The following is a 9,255-nucleotide window of genomic DNA, read 5'->3' as shown; positions in this document are numbered from 1 at the left end:
TAGTAAGAACTTCCTGTCAGAACAGCTAGACCAGCAAGATGTCGCATATGTTATACAAAAAGGCCAGGAAAACAAAACACAGGTGCTGGCAATGTAAGCGATGGGTGTGTATGGAACATGTTGTTGTCATGTATGAAGACAATTAGTCTTGCTATAGTGTTCTATGGGTATTTCCTTTGTAGTTCACACAGGAATTTATTTCTGCTGGTATTTTTTAGACTTTGGACACCAAAAATGTGATATTCAAAATTTTAATGTCTTTTTATAAACAATAAATATTAAAAGATCACTTTACATTTTGTTATTGTTTTCTGTTACATACTCATTGTTTAATATTAAACAATTATAAATTATAAATTAAACAATAATAAATTAAAATTAATAATTGTTCAATAGAAATACTCTAAAGAATAAAAATAGTTATTATATACACTCAGTAATGCACCTTTATGGCAAAGTAGACATGATGCCCAGTGGGCCACACACTCCCAACATACAATGGCACAAGATAAACACTGTTAATCCAGAAGGTAAAAATAGGGGAATAGAAAGGAATGGGAAAGCAAGAACTAAACCCAGCATGGCACACATTAAATTCCATAGTTCCCAGTCCAGCATCCAGTGTAATCCGTGAGAAGAGATGTCAACTCCCAAGGGCTTGAGTGGCTCTACCATATGGCACTGTAGGTGGTTGCAGTTCTCCTGGCTTCCAGCATGGGCAGGCTTGGCTCATTCCTGGCAGTTTTCCCCACTCAGATGATCCAAATTCCTGGCCTCTGCAGTCTTCAGGGGTCTCCAGTGCATTTTATGCTTTACATTCACAGTTTCGCACACTGCTGTCTCAGGGGCACACTACCTGGTCTCCCAGACGTTCTGAAATCTGGGCAGACCGTCCTGATCACACAACTCTTGCATTTTGAATGCACCTAAACTAGTGACGTCTGCAAGGTCTGCCACCAGCTGGAGCAGTAGCCAGCTTTCCTTCTCTGTTTTCTGGACTGCTGAGCACTATGAAACCCATCCTGAGGATAATGTCCCTAGACTGCCACCATTCTGCAGCAGGGAGCTCTGGGCTCTCTTCTCAAAGCAAAAGCCATTTGCAATTTTGAGGTTGCAAAGGGTGAGGTTCATCTAGATACAAGCATAACAAATCCCAAAGTATCCCTTGCATATTTTTGCCTTTCTCATGTCTCAGTGTTTCCATCATAAATCAAATCTTTGAAAATTAGAAGATCCTACCTGTGTAAGAGCTTTGGTTCCCATCTGGCCATTAGAATATTTAGCTACCTAATTCTCAGGCACCGAAAACACAGGCAGCTCCTTGAGCAGCTACTGCTACCCCTTACCTCCCCCACAGGTGATCTAAGAGCTGACCCTGGTCGAGAGGTGTCATCTCCATCTGTCTTACATTTGAATGAGCCATCCTCATGCCAGGTCTGCATTCATCATGTCCTGCAAATCACTGCAGTTTTCTGAAAAAACAGACAGAAAGCTCATAATTAGTGTCCACTACACATTCCACCCTGAGGTCTTAGGACTCAGGTCAACTGATCTCGCCCCAGGTTGGCAATCACGTCATATCAAGCCTCGAGGAAGCTGAGGGGAGAGCCTGACCATGCCTCTTTTCCTAGTCATCTGCTTCCACACACTTTCTGGAAGTTTCCAAGTGGCCTGTGGCCCTTTGTAATAACAGCTTCCAGTGGCCATCTGTGGCCTGAACCCATTTAACATCCCCACTGAATCTGGCTGAACAAGTGCTGCCCAGAGAGGCCAGTCTGTCTGAGACTGGACCTGGTGGAGAGGAAACTCCTTCATGCAGATGTCAGAGACCTATCTGCCATCAAGCAAACCTTAGGTGCTATAGAGCTGTGGTCTCTGGTGGCCTCAGTTTCCTTCAGACATTGTCCTAAGGGAGGAGAACTCTCTCCTGTGACCACAGTGTACTAAGGAGGAAAAGGACAATCCCACTTTGAATCTGACCCCACACAACCTACCTCCAACCTGGACACTTGCTGCTTTTCTCAAGGAGCTGTTACTATTAGTTCTGCTGTTAGACAGACTAGTATGCACCCAGGGTCTCCGTTTCATAAGGAAACAGAAGAAGGCTATACTTCCCAGGAGAGGTATGATGCACAGGAACGTATACAACCGGTTTCTCTTTTCTAAAACTGAGAAACAGAAAATGTCTTGATAAGAGCAGGAAATCAAATTTCTCTCCTAGTCCCATTATAAGAGCAAACCAGCATCCCTGTTCTGTGGCCTTGTAAATCCAGCAGCCTCAAGGGGAGCAAGCTGCGCACAGGTGGGGATGTGGGGAGGCTGCCTGGCTCCCACCCCTGAGGGCAGGTGGCAGCTTCACACAGCCTCCTGGCCCGACTATTGGATGAAATGGTTTGTCAGCCGTCCATGCTAGGCCTGTGACCTCTGTATTTAGAAGCTTTTTAGACATTTTCAGTCTTCTTTGTCTATTTTTCCTTCTTGGTCAATGCTTTTGTTGTAGTATCAGAAATCAGTGCCAAGTCCAATGGCATGAAAGTGTCCCCTAGTTCTAAGAATTTACAGGTTTAGGACATGCTTTAAGGTCTTAGGCTTTTAGTTTATCTCGAATGAACTTTTGTTCATGGTATGTAATGAGGGTCCAAGTGAGTGTCTGGTTTTCCAGAATCATTTGTTGAAAAGACAGTCCTGAACGCGTTAAATGACTTGGACTCAAAGGTCTATGTCCCATGGAGAACAGTTTAAAACACAGGTAACAAATATAAAAACATAAACGCAGTGCGATTGCTTATTCAGCCATAAGGAATGAAGCAGTAACTAACTCTGTAACTTGGGTGAACCTCAAAACTGTGATGTTCAGTGAATGCAGCCAACCCTAAAGGGTCACAAAGGTTCTGAGGCCACTGACACACAACGCCTGGCACAGCCCGACCTATTGAGATAGAAAGCTGAGGAGTAGAGGCTCATGGGCTGTGGCGTCACAGCTGAGGAGGGGTGGGGACTCCATTTTGGGGAGATGGGCATGTTTTGGAATTAGAAGAGGAAGGTGATGTCAAGTAAGCTTAACACATTAACTTTTAAAGGATTGATTTTAGGAGGGTGGGATAAGGGGGAAATGATCACACCATGTTAAACATATATACAAATCTATAAATATGAAACCTGATAACCCCATGTTACCAATGTGAACAACGAGGAAGAGCAGAAAAACAATATGGTTAATTTCATCTCAGTAAACTTTACCTCAGTATAAAACAGCCAGGTTAAAAATAATATAGTAACCCTCTTACCTGAATGGGCTGCTCTGCAGACTGTGTTTGATGTGGCATTGCATTCCCGCAGGACTGCAGTCTCATCAGGACACCTAGAGAGAGACTCCCTCACTCAGTTCCATCCACCTGGAGCTTATCCCTGTCATCACCAGCAGAAGGAGGCTCTGCCTCTTTTGGTGCCTGCCCACCCCTCTTAGTAAGAGACAGGAACCTTCCCCTCCATTCCTACTATTCCCAGCCTGATCACAATCTTCACAAGGCATTTGGGCGCTAATGCCCTAAAGCTGACCAACTTTCCTCTTCTATGAATATGGCCGCCCCACTGGTGGCCCATGCACAGAAGCAAAAATGAACCTGTCCTTTTATTTTATCAGAGCGTCAGGGTCTCAGGGTTCCCTCCTAGTCACTGCAACCTGCAGGCCTGTTGCTCATGCTGGTAAACATTAGTACTAGCTCGGCCTGGATGAAGGGGATCTGTTACTTGCTGACTTCCTTCACAGCTTTAAACTCTGCATTTCACAGTGTGGTGAACGTCATCCATTTATCTACAAATCATGCCTGACCTTCTTCCTTGGCTCTTCTTCCTTCTTTGCTATGCCTTGCTCATCTTCTGGGTGTGCCAACTCTCCCAGCAATGAATGAGGCTTCTTCTTACACCATGAACTCACGGTAAGAAACACTGGAGAAATTGCTAAGACAAACACCCCTTAGGGACCCTAAGTCCTTGCTCAGGCTGTTGCTTTGCTTCCTTTTGACAGAAGCCAGCCTTGGATGTTGCCAGGTGACTCCTGTTCCTGTGTGCTACTCCATAGCGTACAGAACAGCACTCATGGGACAGAGAGAGGCATCAGGCAGCTCCTCAGCACCCTGGTGGCCCGAGGACCCTGATGTGAAGACTCCGTTGTTACGGGGGCCACACTGCAGCCCATCAGAGAATGGTGAGTGGAGAATGAGGCCTTCCATTAGACAGTGCTGCAAAGCCAAGTCCAGCATCCTTTCACAGGGCGTTATGTGCAGAAGAGGAAGAAAACCAAGAAGATGATGAGCTAGGAGAGGACAGCAAGTCTGCACCTGACAGCTGGAAGCTGATTAGTATAAAGGAAACCCGAAGGGACCGTGAGGAATGAGTGGCCATGACAGAGAGCAGGAGAGTCATGGAGATGTGGAGAAAGTGGAGGCATGAAAGGGCCAAGGAACACATCAGAGAGCCAAAGGCCAATCAGAAAATCACAGCATAAAGAACTCAGGTAAAAAGAAGGTGTGCAAATAGCAATTGCCTGGGCTGTGATTCGTTTGGCTGCCTTCTGGGGAGAAAAGATCAGAGAAGCTTCTGGCCGCGTGGGAGCCATCTCTCTGGGCTACTGCAGACTGAACTGACTGCTGGAGGTCCCCACAGACCTGCTGATTGTCAGCTGGTAAAGTAGAACACCCTGTCATGCCCCCTCCAACCCATGTCCACATACTTATCACATGGCGTGCAGTGTTCCAAACACCCAGTGTCCTCAGAGAAGTAGCCCTGTTTGCACTCGCATTTCTGGTCATTGGTTGGGGAGCATTTTCGCACCACTTCTTGGTCTGCAGTCCAAGGGACACTGGGGTCAGCTCAAGGTGGAAGCCCTGACCTCACCCATGCCCATGACAGTGTAATTACTAGAAACGGGAACACAGTGTGTCCCCTGTACACAGCTTAATCTATCAAAGCAGGTGCACTGAGGTCTTGTTTAATCTCAAGCTGAAGATCTATGGGAAGCCAAGCGTGGTGGGGCACACCTGGAATCCCAGCACTTGGGAGGCTGAAGCAGGAGGATTGCAGGGAGTTCAAGGCCAGCTTAGGCTACATACAAAGTCAGTTTAAAATCATTCTGAACTGTACAGTGAAACCTCAGTTCAAAAAAATTTCTGTGGTAGCCACCTGCTTCTATTCTTTCAGCTTTCCTACATGTTTGACAACTTTCCTAATCCAGAACTGCTCATTGCCTAGGAATGGAGCTTCTTCTTGTTTCACCATGTATTTTGAGCTTCTAGATTGAACTGGCTATTTGCGGTGAGAAGAAATAACAAAAATCTCAAGGAAATGCTTTCCTTTGGGTCTGATGTCCTTAATCCTTTGGGATTAAGGCTGTATTCACATTGTTCTCACTCTGACAATACGTAAGGAACAGTTTTTAGGCCAATGAAAAGTCGCGCACTGCTTTGTTACACCATCAGTTTGCAACTGCTTCCTCCGAATGCTGGATGAATGGCTATTCTCTATTTTCTCTATGTTTTCAAAGATAAACGCAGAACATCTAAATATCAGAAGCTCAGCTTCAAGTCCTGCTTTAGAGCCCATTGTCAGTAAGAGCACTGCAGGGTGTAGGGGTGCAGGTGCCATGGCCAAATCCCTGGAACTCACCAGCCCGGCAGGTGGAGCAGAGGAGGCAAGACTCCAGGCCGTTGGCATATGCTGTGTATGTCCCCGGCTCACACTTTACACACACTCCCTGGGTGTGGGGTCTCATGCAGGGCTTCTCTACATACTGACCTGTAGAAGCGGTTGGGCAGAGGTGAGTCCTCACAGGGGCCCACCTGGATACTGGGCTGTGCTATGCTCTACCCAATCCCTGGGGGTTCAGGCCTCTAATGAGTCAACAGCAATGCTGATGCTTTAGAGTTTAAGTTCAAACTGATATCTGGAAGTAACAGGCATCTAGACATGATTAAGTGGCCAGCTCCTCTGGGGGCATCCCTGTGAAGCTGTCCCTCCAGTTCTCCTCCATGAACCTACCTGCACCCTCTTTGGGATTCAGTGCTCACCATGGGGGGTGACCCTAACCCAGCTGGAATTGCTGGACACACCAGGCCCTCTCAATACAGAGAGATACACAGAGGCTGAGGTACATACAAGGGGTCCTCCTCACATAGGACAAGAGACACCTGTCTAGGGTCCTAAAGAGTAGCCAGCAGGTGAGCGCAGTCCCTGCTCCTCACACACCCTATCTAGTGCAGCCTCTGCTCTGCTCCAGTGGCCACCCAAACCCACATGCCAGGACTCACCTGCAGGGCACATCTTGCAGCAGCGGCCAGCATTCATGTATTCATCACTGTTACAGGACTCCAGGCCAGAGTACTGTAGGGTCTGTTTGTAAATTGACTCAGTTATGGTGATTATCTTCCGGATGAAATCACAAGAAATGTCTAACTAGCAGCCTACCCCTATTGGTAATGATTCGTCTAGAAGCAATATTATGAAGCAGTGGTGAACAAGGAAGCAGTAGGCAGTGCTCTCCTCTCCTCTCCTAACAATAATCATTATGAGCAGGAGCTCTCTGAGCTGAGCATGCGAGGAGCCTTACTGCTTGCTGCTTCCCAAGAAGGCTGAGTTAATAAATCGCAGTGAATTCTAGTCTAGGTTGGCACTTTACACGTTAATAGGTACCTATCTTCCCTCCTGGCAGCCAGTCATGTATATGTGCCCTAGGAAAAGATGAGAGTTGAGGTGGCCGATTTGTTAAAGTTTCAAACTATCATCCCAATTTAATGCTCTATTTAGTGATCAGCAATGGCTGCTTCTCACCATGGAGGAGCAGAAATACAGCAGAGGAGTAGCTGTGATAGCTGTCACCAGCTGCAGCTGATAATGAGGATTATAAAGAATCAAGGCCTGTGCTCCTTTCCCTGTTATTTTTCCTTTCTCCATCTGGGGCCAGGTACTCAAGGGTTATAACCTTGAAATGCATGTGCATAAACAGAAGATTCTGGAAATTATCATGCATCCTCAGGGGTAGTGATGGCCCAGAAACCATCCAAGAAGCACATAAATTGATGTTGCAGGCTGATCCCTGAAACAAAGATACCTGGCCAAAAGACAAAAAGAAAAATATAAACAAAACAAAAACCGAAAGAATGAAGCATTGACTCCAGTTTAAGTAGTACAAGATTCAGATGTCCAGCTTTAAACAACAACACCAAGAACAATAAGAGTAACAACAACATCATCGGCATAGAAAGGAACCGGAAGATACAACTCATTCAACAAAAAGACAGCAGACCACAGGCTTACTAGAGAGGCTCCAATACTTGTGATCAGAAAGCCAAAGTGAGACATATAAAGTCTGCAGGGACATGATGTATCAGTAAAATGAAAATATCAAACCCAAGAAGAAATATGAAAAGAAAGACAGACATCCTGGAGATGAACAGTACAATATGTGAAATGAGCAATTTACTAGGCAGGTTTCAAAGGACAGAAGAAAAACCCAGCGAGCCTGAAAATAGGAATAAACAATCGACAATTCTGTGGAGTACAGAGAAACATGGCTAAAGAGAAAAAGGGCACCGAGCCTAAGAGACCTGCAGGATGCTTCCATCAAATCAGTGCACACTCTGAGATTCTCAGGACAGCAAACATAAAAACAGGCATGGTCAACCTTTGATACAATGAGAGAAAATATCAATGTTCTCTCCCCAAACTAGGCTACTGTTAGCTAAGGGCATCCCTTGGTAGGGCAAGGTGGTGCAGGGTCTGGCACAGCTGGCTGGGGAATAAGGCAGACTTCTTCATTCCAGGATATCAAGATACGCGCCAAATAAGTCTCAGGATGGCATAGTAAAACTTCTCCGGGTTCCAGGGAGGTATGGGAGATACAGAGACTGGACACCCCAAGAGCTGGCTCTCCTGTCTCCACGACAGTGCCCGCTGTGTTCCCTCCTGTGTTCGCGGTTTTCTGGGATTCAGGTTTACGCCTAGCGGTTTCCGGTGCAGAGTCCCATTCAAATACATTTTGTCGCTTTTTTTTTTTTTTTTTTTTTTTGGCAAGTCCTGTTCAAGCATTTGCTCATGAAAAGCAGGACTGAAAACTAAACAGGCCAGCGCCCTCTCGCCCCGCTCCCCATTTGTTCCCGGGGAATTCCCATGTGGTCCCGACCCGGCCGCGGGAAGTGTCCGCCGGTTCCGTCCCACCGAGGCTTACACTCAGGCGCCCCGTGCAAGCCATCCCCAGAGGCCCGGGCGCTGTCGCGGTTGTTCAAGGGACCCTGCACAGCAGAGTGGGCTCCGGCCACAGCTCCTCCTCCGCGCGCTCCGGGCTGGGCTCGGGGGGGGGGGGTGCTGCCGGCTGCGGGGAGGGAGCCCCGGGCGTCCGCTGTGGCCCGGATCGCGGATGCAAACCCGGTCTGGGAGGCGCCGAGCGCTCAGCCAGGTCGCTGCCTTTTCCCTCTCGGAGGCTCCTGTCGGGTTCCCCACCGGAACCCCAGCCGTGCTCACCGTGAGTACCTGCTCCAACAGGACAAACAGGCACAAAGCGCGCAGCAAGGTCCAGCCCTTCGGAACCGGGCAGTGCTCAGCAGAGGGTCCGACCATAGATGCTGGGTGTAGGTCCTCACCGTACAGTGGGCCGCAGCTCTGGGAGCCGACCAGTACTTGGTGAAGACCAGTACTTGGTGAAGACAGGATGCAAAGTCCGTCTGGGAGGGCACTACCAGTCTTTTTAACTAGGTCCGCCCTTATCCCCGCCCCTATCCCCGCCCTAGGCCCGCCTTGAGCTACACCGCAGGGCTCTGCTTCCTGCCCTAGCCTGCCTAGGAGGCTGCCCTGACGCCTCGGTGGGTAGGTGGGGGGAAGGGGACTAGTGTTACTTGTTGGAGCAGGAAGTAAGGGAAAGGAGTAGGGAGAGAGAGGGAGGAAGAGGCCAGGGGTCCTGGTGCGGGGTCCCGAAGGCCTGGACCTGAGTCGCAAGGCCAGGTTGCCAAGACCTGGGGTCATTACCTAGGGCCCGAGTTGTGGGACCAGATTGGGGGGTGGCCAGGGCCGAGGCTAGGGAAGCCAGCGGCCTGGGGTGGGGGGAATGGAACCCTGGTCCGGTCTAGGGTCCAGCTTCTGAGTCCCATTGCCAGTGTTGGAGTGCTGAAGCTGAGAGCTTGTGCCCAGGGACCAGGGGCCTGTAATAGGAGCGAGGTGGCCAGGTGGTCTCTGGTATGGGGCCTGAGCCAGAACTGGGTCCAGGGA

At 48.4% G+C, this 9,255-nt stretch overlaps 1 protein-coding gene across 2 annotated transcripts; it reads right to left on the bottom strand.

Annotated features, from left to right (window-relative positions):
* Nucleotides 1-235: 235 nt before the first annotated feature.
* LOC101788676 (tumor necrosis factor receptor superfamily member 23-like) lies at nucleotides 236-8,710 on the bottom strand. Of its 2 annotated transcripts, XM_063227712.1 has the most exons (8): nucleotides 8,515-8,710; nucleotides 6,306-6,387; nucleotides 5,665-5,793; nucleotides 4,733-4,844; nucleotides 3,288-3,361; nucleotides 1,995-2,168; nucleotides 1,409-1,472; nucleotides 236-880 (listed from the first exon to the last, which is right to left on the bottom strand). In XM_063227712.1, exons 1-7 carry the CDS (start codon nucleotides 8,608-8,610, stop codon nucleotides 1,426-1,428), a joined length of 714 nt encoding a protein of 237 aa, XP_063083782.1. In that variant the 5' UTR covers nucleotides 8,611-8,710; the 3' UTR covers nucleotides 236-880; nucleotides 1,409-1,425. The 2 variants fall into 2 exon arrangements, with proteins under 2 accessions (XP_063083782.1, XP_013006331.1); XM_013150877.3 differs by having other exon boundaries at nucleotides 236-1,472.
* Between the last annotated feature and the right edge of the window lie 545 nt (nucleotides 8,711-9,255).

The sequence above is a fragment of the Cavia porcellus genome, unplaced genomic scaffold (assembly GCF_034190915.1).
Source record: "Cavia porcellus strain 051 isolate PalLab524CR breed Dunkin Hartley unplaced genomic scaffold, mCavPor4.1 scaffold_17, whole genome shotgun sequence".
In the NCBI taxonomy this organism is placed as follows: Eukaryota; Metazoa; Chordata; class Mammalia; order Rodentia; family Caviidae; genus Cavia; species Cavia porcellus.
This window is presented reverse-complemented; position numbering and strand designations above follow the sequence as displayed.